Source organism: Armigeres subalbatus, chromosome 2, assembly GCF_024139115.2.
Source record: "Armigeres subalbatus isolate Guangzhou_Male chromosome 2, GZ_Asu_2, whole genome shotgun sequence".
In the NCBI taxonomy this organism is placed as follows: Eukaryota; Metazoa; Arthropoda; class Insecta; order Diptera; family Culicidae; genus Armigeres; species Armigeres subalbatus.
Window position 1 is genome coordinate 140769055 of NC_085140.1, and position 16883 is coordinate 140785937.

At 41.1% G+C, this 16883-nt stretch overlaps 1 protein-coding gene across 1 annotated transcript; it reads left to right on the forward strand.

Annotated features, from left to right (window-relative positions):
• Nucleotides 1-8465: 8465 nt before the first annotated feature.
• On the forward strand, nucleotides 8466-16176 carry LOC134209269 (uncharacterized). Its single transcript, XM_062685249.1, has 3 exons — nucleotides 8466-8558; nucleotides 15169-15837; nucleotides 16096-16176. Exons 1-3 carry the CDS (start codon nucleotides 8466-8468, stop codon nucleotides 16174-16176), a joined length of 843 nt encoding a protein of 280 aa, XP_062541233.1.
• Nucleotides 16177-16883: the final 707 nt, after the last annotated feature.

Here is a 16883-nt window from a genome sequence, read left to right on the forward strand (position 1 = left end):
TCTTATTTCCATAAAGAGCTTCATATCATCGGCATAAATTAACACTTTAATGTTTTTCAGAATGAAGGAAATGTCGTTTACGTACAAGATAAAAAGAAGAGGGCCCAAATGAGAGCCTTGAGGGACTCCCGAAGTGACTTGAATTGGTTTTGATTTGTGTCCATTAAATTTGATAATTTGTTGGCGGTCAGTTAGGTATGATTCAAGCCATTTCAGGAGTCGTGATTCAATTCCAATTTTGTGTAGTTTAAAAAGCAGCATCGGTATATCAGTGCGATCGAATGCCTTGCTAAAGTCCGTATATAGAGCTTCTACATGGTTGCCGTTATCCATTGCATTCAATGAAAAATCTACGAATTGAAGGAGATTTGTTGAGGTCGAGCGACCTTTAGAAAAGCCGTGTTGTGTGTCAGTTACTCTGTTTTTGATTTGCAAAAATAGCTTCTCGTTAACAATTGCCTCGAAAAGTTTTGGAATGCAAGAGATAAGGGCTATGCCACGATAATTACGTACGTCTGATTTTCGACCAGATTTAAATATTGGTACTAGAAAAGAGCTTTTCCATATTTTTGGGAAGATTCCAGATTCTAGAGACTTATTGAAAAGCCAATATAGAGGAGTAGTGAGTTCTTTTGCTAATTTTTTAATAAATACTGGTGGAATCGTGTCAGGGCCAGGTCCCTTCGAAGCATCCAAGTTCATTAGAGCGTCGAAAATTTCCTGGACTTGAATTTGATTTACACCAACATCACTGAAAAAATCTGGATAAAACGCAAAATAATCGCGGTCGCGATGTTCTTCTGAAAATGTAGTATAGATTTCTTGGAAAAAATTGGCAAATAAATTGCAGTTTTTTTTCCGAGCTATTCCCAACATTTTCGTCGAGGTGCATTACAGATGGAAAATTATCTGATTTTAATTTTGTTTTTACGTAATTGAAAAAGTTTTTGGACAGGACTTTATTTCAAGGTCAATTTTGAATTATATTTTTCAAGTGCGTTACTGATGGCTAGATTCAGTTGGTCGCAGATTTCCAAATATTTCGCTAAGTTTTGATCACTCTCTTCTTTCTTGTAGATTTTATGTGCTTTTGTTTGCGATTTTCCAAATTTTGATTTGACTATTGTACCAGCTTGGACTTTTTGTATTTCTTTGTCGTCGTTTTTTCTTAAGTAGAATTTCTTGTTCAATTATTTGCTGTAAAGTTTCGTTAAAAGTGTATGCAGCAGTATCGATGCTTCCTTCATTCCTTATAATTGACTGCCAATTAATACTATTTAATCTTAGTTTAATTCTTTCATAGTCTGCTGAATGGTATTCGAAGACTTCCTCGTACTCATAGTCGTTGGGTCTTTGGTGGGCGTGAATGATTAAAGAATATTCGATTGCTGTGTGAAACGCTTCATTTTTCCACAATGGATTTAATGATTCAGTCACACAGAAATCTTCATATACGTTAGTTAATAAAAATCCAAATAGCATTGCTGTCTGTTTTTATATGGTTAATTTGATTAAGCCCAAGTTTAGAGGTTGAATCGAAAATAAATTGCAATGTTTCATTGTCCCCAACGACTGGGAGTAGAATACTTTCATTTTCAGAGTCCAGAATGAAATCGGCATTGCGTTGGTTAAAGTCACCATAGATGTGAACTTTAACCTCTGGAGAGAGTTGTGATAAAATTTGTTCAGCACATTGGAAAAAACTTTCATACGTGCTTTTATGAGCATGGTCAGGTGGAAAATACACCGAGGCAAACACGTGTGTTTCACCTGCGAGGTGAGATTTCACCAAAAAATGCTCAAATTCTTTAAATTTAGATGTAGGAATCATTTCTGAATTAAAGGTAGTCGAAATAGCTACAAGAACTCCCCCACCTGATTTTCTATTGGACTCATGAAAATTTCTGTCGTTTCGAAACACATTAAAGCCGCTTCCAAAAACTTCTTCACTTTTACGCTTCCGTCCCAGCTAGTTTCTGGTAGCCAAAATGGCCGAAAAGACGTGCTCAAAATGTTTTTTTTAAATTTCCTTCTTTTTATCTGGACTTTTCATGCGATTAAAATTTTGACAATATATCAAAACTTTAGTATTATTCTGTTTAAATTCTGAAGAAGTTTTTGGCTGCTCGTTGGTCAAAGAAATAGTGCTACTTACTTCAGGCGAAGCAGGTGTCCTTACTTGCGAAAATTTCTGGGGGAAGGAGAGTGGCACCTGGTTGAGCTCTCCCTTAGCTGTTGCAAGCGATGTGTCCGTTCACTCGAAAGGTATTGGCGATAAGACTGCAGGTCTGCTGCGGCTTCAACTGGCCCAACTCCGATGTACTTCGGTGAATATGCGATGAAGGTGTTCAGGAGACGATGGTAGTCCTTCAGATGCAAGAAGCATCTTGATGCTGGTTTGCGTCATTCCATCGATGCACACATTTGGGGGCCGGTTTTTCGTTTACGCAAGATTCAACCGAACTACCCTCATGATGGTAGGGTCACGTAGTCTGGCTTTTAGGAACCGCTTGTCACCTTCCGTAGATTACTGCGTCAAACGAACGATGGGTGGTCTCATTGGGTTTAGTTCGAATTGGCCATCAGGATTTGGTGGCTGTTCTTGTTGCTGTAGTTGCTGCTGCTGATGCTGTTGTTGCTGCTGCTGCCGTTGCTGTTGAATCTGCTGAGTATTAGCGTAAGGTGGTTGATGTTTCATTTGTGATTTTTCAGCTGGATAGATGGTTTCACCCTTCTTAAAGTGGATGAAAGATTTTGCACTAGGAGCTGATAGAGCTGTTTGAAGCAATCACCAAGTCTTCTGTTTAAGCTTCGTCTAATGGTTGGCAGTTATCCAGAAACATGACATCGCAACTCACGAATATTTTCCCGCTACTTGATACTGGCAAACTATACGTTTTCTTAACATCGCTGTATTCAACGAACTTGAACTGTACTGTTTTGCTGTCCAGCTTTGCGCGCTTTTTGTTAGGCACATTGAAGAATACATCCACTCCGAATCGTTGTACATGCCCTAGCTTGGGTTTCTATGTTGGCGATTATTATCTCGATTATCTATGTTGGCGTCAATCAGCATACAATGGGCCACAGATATAGTTGTGAACGAGGTCCATTACCTCTTGGTGTCGGACACATTCGGGAATGGCTTTCGCTGCATTTTACCTTGAGCACATGCTTCACACACCTCCTAGCAACTGAGCTTCATGGATACCTGGATACCTGGTTGGCTACAGCGTCGTTATACTTATGTCTGGCGTATTGTAGAGCTTCATAATGGTCGGTCTTGGGCGATGTTCCTCCAGTTTCCCCGAACGTTCAGAGTCTCTAGGTCCGATTCCACCGCGTGCAGTTAACGTGTTCGTGTTCGTGGCCTTCCACGAAGTCGCCGGCCCCCATCTGGTTCTCTGTTGAATATTGTTTTCGCTATTCTTTCTTCCAACATTCGCACTAAGTGACCAGCCCACTGAAGTCTGCGTATTTTATTCGATTCACAATATTTTCTTTTTTTTATACTTGATACAGCTCAGGATTCATGCGTCTGCGCCACACACCATTTTCTAGTTTCCCTCCGAGTATTGTACGCAGCACTTTTCCCTCGAAAACCCCGAAAGCTCTCTGGTCCGCCTCTTTTCATGTCCATGCTTCATGTCCATGAAGAGTTTTGTATAGAGCATATTTTGTTACCGCCTGCATGTTGCGGGACCTAAGCTGGTTACGTAATCCGTAAAATGCCTTATTCGCACCAGCAATACGTCTTTTCACTTCACGGGAGACGTCATTGTCACAACACTTCAACAACTTCAAACACATCTCCATCAAGCACTACCTAAGCACCAACACCACAAGGTCTTTCTCTATCTCTACTTGCCACCATGTACTTTGTCTTGGTAGAGTTAATGGTTAAGCCTATCCTCGCCACACTCTACGTAGGGGCGGAAACGAAATCTGTAAGCAAGCATTAGACGGAACCCAGCGGGACATCGCAGCAGAGGCAGACCCAGAGGCTCATGGCGGCGAAGCCTCAATAAAGAAATAAAAGAAGTCGACCGAAATCTAACCTGGCAACAGGTTAAAGCGATAGCCGGGCATCACTCAGGATGGAGATCTTTCAAGTCGGCCCTTTGCACTACCGGAGGTGTACAGGATCCATAACTAACTATCCTCGCCGTATCCCTCTTCAGTGGGACAAAAGCCTCCACTGCTGCTCTGCGATCGATTCCAATAAGGTCGATGTCGTCCGCAAAACCCAAGAGCATATGCGACCGTGTGATGATAGTGCCGTTCCTCTGCACGCCAGATCCCCTAATAGCTCTTTCGAGTGCAATGTTGAACAGTGAATTCGAAAGTGCATTACCCTGCTTCAATCCGTCAATCCGTCAATCCGTCAAAGGTCACAAACAAGATTGACACTTCGTCTGCAATCCGAATACTTGATTTCGAGCCATTCAGCGTTGCACGTATCAGTCTTATCAGTTTCGCAGGAAAATAATGTTCGGACATTATCTGCCACTGCTCATGTCTTTTCACTGAATCGTACTGCTTTGAAATCAATAAACAGATGGTAAGTCTGCAAGTTGTACTCCCGGAATCTATCAAGGATCATCCGCAGGCTAAACATCTGATCCGTCGTTGATCGGCTCTCACGAAAACCTGCCTGGTATTCGCCGACGAAAGACTACTCAAGCGGTCTCAGTCTGTTAAACAGGATACGCGAAAGGACTTTGTACGCCGAGTTCAGAAGGGTCATCCCTCTGTAATTGGCAAACTCTAGTCTGTGACTTTTCTTGTAAATTGGGCATATGAGGCCATCCAACTAGCCGGCAGGCAGATCTTCATCCTCCCATATTTTCTGGATAATGTGGTGGATTGATTGATGCAGCTGCTCACTTCCGTGTTTGAGAAGCTCGACCGGGATCTCGTCCTTCCCCGCAGCTTCACTGTTGTTCAACTCGTTTAGAGCCTTCTATATCTCGTACAGCGTTGGTGGTTTCACAGCTTGACCGTCGCCGACTAATGTCCATCTTGCTCCTTAATACACCTTCATTTTCACCGTTCAACAAATCTTCGAGCTCCTTCCACCTGTCTGCCACCATAGTCTTGTCTGTCAGTAAATTCCCCTCTCGGTCATTGCACATGGCAAGCACTGGCACAGCCCTTTGCCGTTGGGTAAAACCTCCGCATATCGTTTCTATCCATGTTTTCCTGCGCTTCAGCTATCACACTCTCTTCATGTTGCCTTTTTTTCTGCGGCGGATTAGTTTCTCTTCTGCCCTAGTCACTAGCATTCAACTTCTAGCAACATTTTTCTCGTTCGTCACTCGCTGGCACTCCTCATCAAATCAACCATTTCGATGGCGTCACTGTGCAGTGCCTAACACTTCCTGCGCTGTTGTAGTCACCGCTTCGTGAATATTTTCGCACAATCTGTTGACGTCGCCAGATCCGGTGGCATCTCCTCTCCACTCCTGCTTCTGCTGGTACTGTTCAGCAACTCCTTCAACTGACAAACGTTGGGTATTGAAACGCATCGTTCTGTTGTTTCGTGAATTCGTGACGCTGGAAAGTCGCGCCAGATTTTTATATGTACACAGGATTTTGTTTTTACATGATATACATTTTCTCAGTTTTGCGCTCATCTGTAATGTTTTATTGAAGCCACATAATCAAAAATACGTCCGAAAAAAACGTGTAAAACAGATCTCTGTGCATAGGTAGATGTACTACCTACCGATGTACTAGGCACTTATTTTCTATTCAGAAATAAATTCATGCTCCTCTGGTATTACATTTTTAATTTCAGTACACTTGAAGAACTGGATCAGTTCTCGAACAAAGCTAAATCAATAAATAGGATGCAGCTCATAAGACATATCGTTCATTAACGCTCGTCGAGTATTACCAATTACTCATACAGGATGACATGCAGATGGAAATCATGTTGATTATTACCATTTTGATAATCAAGTTTGAAATTTAGCCATAACCCTGACATGCTTCTTCTGTTAATCAACTTAATTACCAAACGTCCTCAATCCATCCATCAGATATGCACATGTACAGATAAGTGTCTACCTTGAGTACGATGTAGTATTCGCGTGGTTTTAATGATGAAAGTAAACAAAATACTGAAAAACACTGCACCAGAGCCCAGGGGCGATAACCGTACAGTAAACAGGCGGTCTGGTGTTCGCCTAATTAGAACGATGCACTCTCCTTCCACCACACAGCACGATTGCTGCCCGGCTCGTGAGGATGAATGTGGGTAAGTACGTCGGTGAAATCCAGGTTCAAGCGTTTCGAAATCCCTCGCTTACTCCCATCGGCGCAGCCAGGTTGTTTTTTTTTTGTCTGAAAAGGGTCGGTTTCGATGAGGACATACCATATGAAACCATTGCACTTTGCGTTTCAAAATCGTAGTAACTTGATGAAGCAATCTGCCCTTCCCCTCCCTTTTAACTACACCATCGCTCACTCAACAGCAGCGCGATAATGAGAACATCCGATCCAGCGACGCTGTCTGCTCCTTTCGCCACGGCAGCGATGTGCTATCAGACCAAAACTGACAAATTGGCAAACAATGATTATCGCTTGGCGTAACTTCATCTGCGCTCGCTTCCCAAACCAAACGCATCCCCCATCCCTTATGCGTCTATAGCTCGGTCGATCCTTCACCGAAGCCAACCAACGAACGGCGCGCTGCGGAATAGGTACCTACGTGTCCCCAATAGCGAGCGTTCGTGTTCGGTGGTTGGCAAATGCACCATCACCGCCCGCCGACTGCATCACGATCTAACGACGGCTACGAATGGATGGCAGCAGCGCTGAGGTGAATTGTTTACTTCATGACATTCAAATATCACCGCGTTTGGCCTATTTTCGTGTGGGGGCCTGGAATTGAGGATTATAATAATATGGCGTAATCATCGCGCGCTGACTGTTGCTGCCATTGGTTCGGTTGATGGTTGATGGTGGTCTTACGATCGATTCTTAACGTACGGGCGGACGCTGACTTGCTGACTGCAGCGTAAATATCATCCCATTGAGGTAATCTGCATTTGAAACCAACGCAACGTGGCAAACAAAATTTTAACCCACCACCATTCAGCATTTGCCAGTGCATGCGTCAAGTATAACACACTTATGTCTACCACCTCCCGTTTTACGACTCATCTCGCAATCTGGGTTAACATCGATAAGTGCATCGGTGGCCTTAGCAGAACCGTCCGTCAGAGGACCGGATGCGTGTCGGAGAAAACGAGGCACCGACCGGACAGAAACAGTCAATAGTGCTCTGGTTCGGAATTATATGGCCCACTTGCCCCCAAAATGGTTTTACAACCCCGGCAAGCCAGGACCACGCATCGAAATCGATTGGGTTGCACAAATTCGTCCCAGTTATCCCAGCCAGCACCCCGCCAGAAAGTGCATTGTGGCGCTACCATCCAGACTGGAGGGCAGAGTGATTTTTCTGCGACGTCATTTGGTGGTCATCAATAAAATTTGGAGTCAACGTACAGCGCACTCATACATGGGCTGGGCACACTCAAACGGTTGGGTCGTCCGCCGATGGCAACCGAGCGAAACGTGATCCACTGCACATCTCGCAATCTCGATGTTGCCGCACTGCTGTTTCCGCAAGCCCTCATCCCGATGACTGAAGCGTCGGACTACGAAAGCACCGTATCAGGGATGCCAGCAAGAACATACTTGACTTTATTGAACTGTTGTTAAAAACAAGATTAGCAATAAAAGTGATGTCATACATAAACATCTGATAATAGTGCAATTTTATTTTACATAGCTTCCAAGTATCATCGAAGTATAAAACTGGAGCTTTCTCCTGAAGATTTCGATCCTACCAGCCCTAGCGATTTATATATTTTTAAATGGGATAAAAAAAAGGAATGTAGGACCTGTTTACACACATTTCTGGGAAGTCTAGCCTAGCATCAATAGGATTTTTAGGCTAAATGAAAAGCAGTGTTAGATAACATCTGTAAAAAGGTCTCCAAATGGCTTTGCGAACTTAGACGTTGGATTATCCATGCAAAGGTGCCGTTCGACTATTTTTCCTGTCTTGGATGTTCGGGTGGGAGGCATTCTCGACACCTTGTGCACAGTGTATCTATTGAACTTGCCACACAAGATATGTGAAATATCTACTTAGGGGCAAGCAAAGTTGCAGATGAAATTCAGAGCTTTTCTCAATTAATTGTAAAACTTGGTTAAAAATGGTTTGGCATCCCTGTACTGGACGGACATGTGTCGGATGCGCAGCCAAAAGAGGGATCCTCGCGAGCGCACAAGTGCTTATCTTGATCCGAGTCGAGTCCAAACACCGCCGAGACTCGATGGGATGGGGTGGAATTATAAATTAATATTTAATGGCATGTGAAGTTTAGTGCGTCTTTTTTTATACTCTTTCTCTCATCGCTTGTTCCCAAACGACTGGCCAGTTGAGTTAAATGGTTGACGAGGACGGTTATGACGACGACGACGACGATGATGATGACCACGAGGACGCATCCGGGGAGCAGATGGATGGGATATGTTTATGCGTAATTTGAGACGAAATAAATCAAAATTATAAAATCGACGAATTAATCAACGCCGGGCAACGTGTGTGCCAGTGCACTGATATGTGCATGCAGAGAAAAGTTGCAAAGCTCCGAGGATTAAGTTATAATGAGATTGCTGGATCGGTGTCAGATTTAGGGTCATTAAATGTCACGACTCGGTACTAATTACTATCGGCATGATGCATCTCGACTGATGAATTCCTTCTCATGTTTCAACGAACTGTTATTATTGAAATATTTCACCATAGAAGCATAATGCACAATTCAAACAAACAATTCTTCCTATCCACATAGTGCCTTATATTAGACGTATACGGAAACCTGGATCAACGCTATGGATATGCCAAAGGGGATTATGATAAAAACAAATCCTTTCTCTCATATGCGCCTAGAAGAAAAATATGATTAGAAGACAGCAAACTCAATATCCACTAATTTTTGTTGTAAATAAGCAGCCAACATGGTTAATTTCTAAGATTTTACAACATGTCGGGAAGTTTATACTTCACATAAAAATACTTTCTATTTTGAAGGATGCATTAAAAGTGAGGGGAAAATAATGCAACAGTTACTGTTGCTTCTGCATTCGACGAAAGAAAAGCGTTAAGATAATTGTTTTTCAATATTTTATTTCAATAACTGAATTTAAGGACAATATAATATGGTTGAAATTTTCCAAAATTATTCCAATTCCATTCCAATTCCATTCCAATTCCATTCCAATTCCATTCCAATTCCATTCCAATTCCATTCCAATTCCATTCCAATTCCATTCCAATTCCATTCCAATTCCATTCCAATTCCATTCCAATTCCATTCCAATTCCATTCCAATTCCATTCCAATTCCATTCCAATTCCATTCCAATTCCATTCCAATTCCATTCCAATTCCATTCCAATTCCATTCCAATTCCATTCCAATTCCATTCCAATTCCATTCCAATTCCACTCCAATTCCATTCCAATTCCATTCCAATTCCATTCCAATTCCATTCCAATTCCATTCCAATTCCATTCCAATTCCATTCCAATTCCATTCCAATTCCATTCCAATTCCATTCCAATTCCATTCCAATTCCATTCCCATTCCAATTCCATTCCAATTCCATTCCAATTCCATTCCAATTCCATTCCAATTCCATTCCAATTCCATTCCAATTCCATTCCAATTCCATTCCAATTCCATTCCAATTCCATTCCAATTCCATTCCAATTCCATTCCAATTCCATTCCAATTCCATTCCAATTCCATTCCAATTCCATTCCAATTCCATTCCAATTCCATTCCAATTCCATTCCAATTCCATTCCAATTCCATTCCAATTCCATTCCAATTCCATTCCAATTCCATTCCAATTCCATTCCAATTCCATTCCAATTCCATTCCAATTCCATTCCAATTCCATTCCAATTCCATTCCAATTCCATTCCAATTCCATTCCAATTCCATTCCAATTCCATTCCAATTCCATTCCAATTCCATTCCAATTCCATTCCAATTCCATTCCAATTCCATTCCAATTCCATTCCAATTCCATTCCAATTCCAATTCCATTCCAATTCCATTCCAATTCCATTCCAATTCCATTCCAATTCCATTCCAATTCCATTCCAATTCCATTCCAATTCCATTCCAATTCCATTCCAATTCCATTCCAATTCCATTCCAATTCCATTCCAATTCCATTCCAATTCCATTCCAATTCCATTCCAATTCCATTCCAATTCCATTCCAATTCCATTCCAATTCCATTCCAATTCCATTCCAATTCCATTCCAATTCCATTCCAATTCCATTCCAATTCCATTCCAATTCCATTCCATCCATTCCAATTCCATTCCAATTCCATTCCAATTCCATTCCAATTCCATTCCAATTCCATTCCAATTCCATTCCAATTCCATTCCAATTCCATTCCAATTCCATTCCAATTCCATTCCAATTCCATTCCAATTCCATTCCAATTCCATTCCACTTCCATTCCAATTCCATTCCAATTCCATTCCAATTCCATTCCAATTCCATTCCAATTCCAATTCCATTCCAATTCCATTCCAATTCCATTCCAATTCCATTCCAATTCCATTCCAATTCCATTCCAATTCCATTCCAATTCCATTCCAATTCCAATTCCAATTCCAATTCCAATTCCATTCCAATTCCAATTCCATTCCAATTCCATTCCAATTCCAATTCCATTCCAATTCCAATTCCATTCCAATTCCATTCCAATTCCATTCCAATTCCATTCCAATTCCATTCCAATTCCATCCAATTCCATTCCAATTCCATTCCAATTCCATTCCAATTCCATTCCCATTCCATTCCAATTCCATTCCAATTCCATTCCAATTCCATTCCAATTCCATTCCAATTCCATTCCAATTCCATTCCAATTCCATTCCAATTCCATTCCAATTCCATTCCAATTCCATTCCAATTCCATTCCAATTCCATTCCAATTCCATTCCAATTCCATTCCAATTCCATTCCAATTCCATTCCAATTCCATTCCAATTCCATTCCAATTCCATTCCAATTCCATTCCAATTCCATTCCAATTCCATTCCAATTCCATTCCAATTCCATTCCAATTCCATTCCAATTCCATTCCAATTCCATTCCAATTCCATTCCAATTCCATTCCACCCATTCCAATTCCATTCCAATTCCATTCCAATTCCATTCCAATTCCATTCCAATTCCATTCCACCCATTCCAATTCCATTCCAATTCCATTCCAGTCCCATTCCAATTCCATTCCAATTCCATTCCAATTCCATTCCAATTCCATTCCAATTCCATTCCAATTCCATTCCAATTCCATTCCAATTCCATTCCAATTCCATTCCAATTCCATTCCAATTCCATTCCAATTCCATTCCAATTCCATTCCAATTCCATTCCAATTCCATTTTCAACCCATTTCCAATTCCATTCCAATTCCATTCCAATTCCATTCCAATTCCATTCCAATTCCATTCCAATTCCATTCCAATTCCATTCCAATTCCATTCCAATTCCATTCCAATTCCATTCCAATTCCATTCCAATTCCATTCCAATTCCATTCCAATTCCATTCCAATTCCATTCCAATTCCATTCCAATTCCATTCCAATTCCATTCCAATTCCATTCCAATTCCATTCCAATTCCATTCCAATTCCATTCCAATTCCATTCCAATTCCATTCCAATTCCATTCCAATTCCATTCCAATTCCATTCCATTCCAATTCCATTCCAATTCCATTCCAATTCCATTCCAATTCCATTCCAATTCCATTCCAATTCCATTCCAATTCCAATTCCATTCCAATTCCATTCCAATTCCATTCCAATTCCATTCCAATTCCATTCCAATTCCATTCCAATTCCATTCCAATTCCATTCCAATTCCATTCCAATTCCATTCCAATTCCATTCCAATTCCATTCCAATTCCATTCCAATTCCAATTCCATTCCAATTCCAATTCCATTCCAATTCCAATTCCATTCCAATTCCATTCCAATTCCAATTCCATTCCAATTCCAATTCCATTCCAATTCCATTCCAATTCCATTCCAATTCCATTCCAATTCCATTCCAATTCCATTCCAATTCCAATTCCATTCCAATTCCATTCCAATTCCATTCCAATTCCATTCCAATTCCATTCCAATTCCATTCCAATTCCATTCCAATTCCATTCCAATTCCATTCCAATTCCATTCCAATTCCATTCCAATTCCATTCCAATTCCATTCCAATTCCATTCCAATTCCATTCCAATTCCATTCCAATTCCATTCCAATTCCATTCCAATTCCAATCCCATTCCAATTCCATTCCAATTCCATTCCAATTCCATTCCAATTCCATTCCAATTCCATTCCAATTCCATTCCAATTCCATTCCAATTCCATTCCAATTCCATTCCAATTCCATTCCAATTCCATTCCAATTCCATTCCAATTCCATTCCAATTCCATTCCAATTCCATTCCAATTCCATTCCAATTCCATTCCAATTCCATTCCAATTCCATTCCAATTCCATTCCAATTCCATTCCAATTCCATCCCATTCCCATTCCATTCCAATTCCATTCCAATTCCATTCCAATTCCATTCCAATTCCATTCCAATTCCATTCCAATTCCATTCCAATTCCATTCCAATTCCATTCCAATTCCATTCCAATTCCATTCCAATTCCATTCCAATTCCATTCCAATTCCATTCCAATTCCATTCCAATTCCATTCCAATTCCATTCCAATTCCATTCCAATTCCATTCCAATTCCATTCCAATTCCATTCCAATTCCATTCCAATTCCATTCCAATTCCATTCCAATTCCATTCCAATTCCATTCCAATTCCATTCCAATTCCATTCCAATTCCATTCCAATTCCATTCCAATTCCATTCCAATTCCATTCCAATTCCATTCCAATTCCATTCCAATTCCATTCCAATTCCATTCCAATTCCATTCCAATTCCATTCCAATTCCATTCCAATTCCATTCCAATTCCATTCCAATTCCATTCAATTTCCATTCCAATTCCATTCCAATTCCATTCCAATTCCATTCCAATTCCATTCCAATTCCATTCCAATTCCATTCCAATTCCATTCCAATTCCATTCCAATTCCATTCCAATTCCATTCCAATTCCATTCCAATTCCATTCCAATTCCATTCCAATTCCATTCCAATTCCATTCCAATTCCATTCCAATTCCATTCCAATGGCGTTTCAATCCAAATCAAAGTTATTTATTTTTTTCCAAATCCAGTTCCATTCAAATTCCAGGGCTGTTCTGTTGCTTGGCCTTCCTATTCCAGATGCATTACCTTCAGTTTCTTTCGCGTTTCTTCCTTAATCGATTTTAGCTCTAAAGAATTTACAATTCCATATTTACCAGTTGTAGAAATGTTTTCAAGAGCAAGGATTGTGAAAGTCTCGAAAAATTCAATCAAGCCTTACCTTTTTTTTATCCCAAAATATTGAGTCAAATCTCCTTCAGATCGATCAATCGAGCTGCGTGATCAGCACCCATCATCACCATCAAATAACCGCCCCGCCTATTGAAAGCGAATTTCATAGCAGTCAACGTAAGCAGATAAATAATTAACCCACTCCTTCACCGTAATTATAATTTAAACCGTGTTTTACAGACATGACATCATCCTCCCGCCTGACTGCTCCGGCTGCATCAAACGGATCCAAAAAAAAATTGCAGATATAATAAAAAATCACCGGTGCCTGACGAATGGCCAGGAAGGGCGAGAGAGTAAGATGCATCCGCTGCTGGCCCGACCCGACAGCCACATCACAACACGTAGCCGGTCGGTAATATCATCTGCGAAAGCAGCAGTCAGCCAGAAATGGGGTCACTTGGTCCTATACACATTTACATGGCTTGCAGTTTTCGTACTTTTTCGTTGCTGTGTTTGTGCTCATTAACCAACAACGGTGCGAGAGCTTATCGAAGGGATGCCGCCGCACCGGGTGCCATTGGGTGGGTGGTTAGTCGAGGCGAGCGAGGGTGTGGATTCCAAGGTAGAAACGTGATGAGCTCTGCAAGAAAACCGTCCAATGATAGTGCAAAAAGGGATGCAGCTTTCGGGTTTTTGTCCATTCGAAGGTACTCCGGAGCTGCTGAAAGGTGCTGCGATGCGATATCACGCCAAAGGAAATTGTGTAATTCGCTTAACCGGCACCAGACCAGACAGATGCAAATTTTGTATTTAGCCCCAAAGGGAGCATGTGTGCTAAATATAGAACGCCGAATTTGGGGCAGCAGGACTGCAGATCGACATAAATAGCTGATGGCGTGCAGGCGGCTGCATGTGGCACCAGTCGAGCATTAATTAGTCTACTGGATTGGAATGAGCGGAATCCGGGCTCATTTATTGTTAGGAGCTGGATCATCGTTTGCACAAGTCACTACATTTTGACTAATGGATACATCGAGTCATGTGTTTATGTGACTATGTGCCCATTGTTTTCAGCAGAACTCTTGCCTTGAATTCTGTTTAATAAATTCTATTGAAGGGTTTCACAGCAATTACTGATGGATATGAAACGGACACTAACATAGCACTACACAGTTAGTAATGACTTCATATGCCATCACTTAAACTAGAAGTGGAATGAAACTAGGTGAAAGCTTTCTATCATTGCGGTCCTGTAAAACCTTTTTCAAATTTCATAATAGCGCTCTTCTCTTTTATACACCCTTGGAGGGTGAAGAAATTTCATTAACTTATTTAAGTCAATTTTCCGGCAGCCTATGAAATAAGCGCTTTGGATGTTCAAGAAATAAATTTCAGTCTCGAGGATCTTTAGATATCTCAGCAGTACACATGCTGGAGGTTAGTTGCTGCAGGGTTTATGTCACCGAATACGGATGCTGCAACCAATCTACTTAGGATTGGCAAACTCTTTGAAGATATTCCGAGAAACAAATCCTTCCTTAAATATTCTGCTAATGAGATGCCTTTCTCTTAACTCTTAACTCTTCTCGTAACCTTACGATACGCAGTATGCATGTTGAGGATTAAGATTGTGTCTACTTTTCAGTTCTACTTAACACTATATTTAAGAGATGGGACTCCGTCGAGACAGCTTGGAAGTGGATCGCAGGTAGTCCAGACGCAGAGGACTTGCGAATCATTAACAACACCTTCAACGAGTTAATCAACGAGACCAACAAGCAGATACAAATCAACCATGTTATAAATGAAAGGATTACGAAAATCTCGGACACAGTGAATACACTGATCGATCATCATACAACTTTGAACACCATACTACTGAAGGATATAGACGCAATAATCTTACTTCTATCCATGGACGCAACAAACAATATTCTTGAAGACATCGAAGACGCCATTCTACGAGCCCGAGTTTCATTACCGAACAGCAAGCTACTAACAATCAAGGAAAATTTTTTGATAGAATCTATTCTCAAAAAGCAAGGAATTGCGACAAGGTTTCCTGAAGACGCACTAAACTATGCCACCCCGAAAATAGCCAGTACCAATGAGATGATGCTCTACATTCTAGAACTTCCACAGACGAATGGAGATTGTAAGATTTTCGAAATTTTACCTTTGATCACAAATAACACGGTTCTAACGAACACCCCCAACTACGTGATCAAGTCTAACAAGAAGCTTTTTACAACAAACCATCCAGAAAACGCCGTTCAGCAACTACACGAAGCAAAACCATTCATCGACTCTTGTGTATACCCGATAATTATGGGAATGGTAAGCCATTGCAACGCAACAACTACAAATCAAACGAATCTTCAACTCTTATCAGGAAATAGAGTACTCGTAAACAACGCAGTGAACCTGAATTTAACCACGAATTGCGGACCGCATGATAGAGCATTAACGGGAAAATATCTTATAGTTTTCATCAATTGCACCATCAAAATTGACAACCAGACATTCATCTCCAAAGAGATAACCATACAAACAAATCACGATCGGCTCAATTTTCGCAAAACCGATTTTCAACAGCTCCGACAATGCTTGTCCCGTATTGACTGGAATGTTTTAGATCGCCTGGACATCGAATCAGCTGTCGACCGCTTCAACTGACTGCTACGTGACTGCGGTTTCAGTCGTTGTACCGAAGCGAAAGCCTCTTAGGAAACCCCCGTGGACTAGAGCTCTTCGCGCTAGTCGCTAGAGCTCTTCACGCTTATACCTTTCGACGGTGTGCCTTCACTAAACGGAACTTTAACATCGCCAGCAATGATTATCGGTGCTATAATAAACTCCGTTACAAACACTATGCTCATCTCACGCAACAAAATCTCCGACGACCTCCCAAGAAGTTTTGGTCTTTCGTGAATTCTAAAAGAAAGGAATCTGGACTGCCATCAAGTGTTTTTCTCGATAACGACATTGCGCTGAATACTGAGGATAAATGCAGCCTTTTCGCTAAACACTTCTCAAGTGTATTTTTGGGCCTTTCGCCTTCTCAGGTTGACATTGATAGAGCTGTAAGTGGAGTACCTAGCAATGTAGTGGATGTGGATGTCTTTCAAGTAGACTTTCTGTCAGCGATACATCAGACCAAAACATCATTTTTTCCTGGACCATCGGCCGTGTTAAAAAAATGCTCCGATATTTTAGCTGCGCCACTTTGTCTTCTATTCAACCTATCACTCCAGCAGAAGAAAATTCCAGTGCAGTGGAAATGCTCTAATATGTTCCCAGTTTTCAAGAAAGGCGACAAACGAGATGTAAGAAACTACCGTGGCATTACATCACTTGGAGTGGAGTCGAAAATGTTCGAGTCA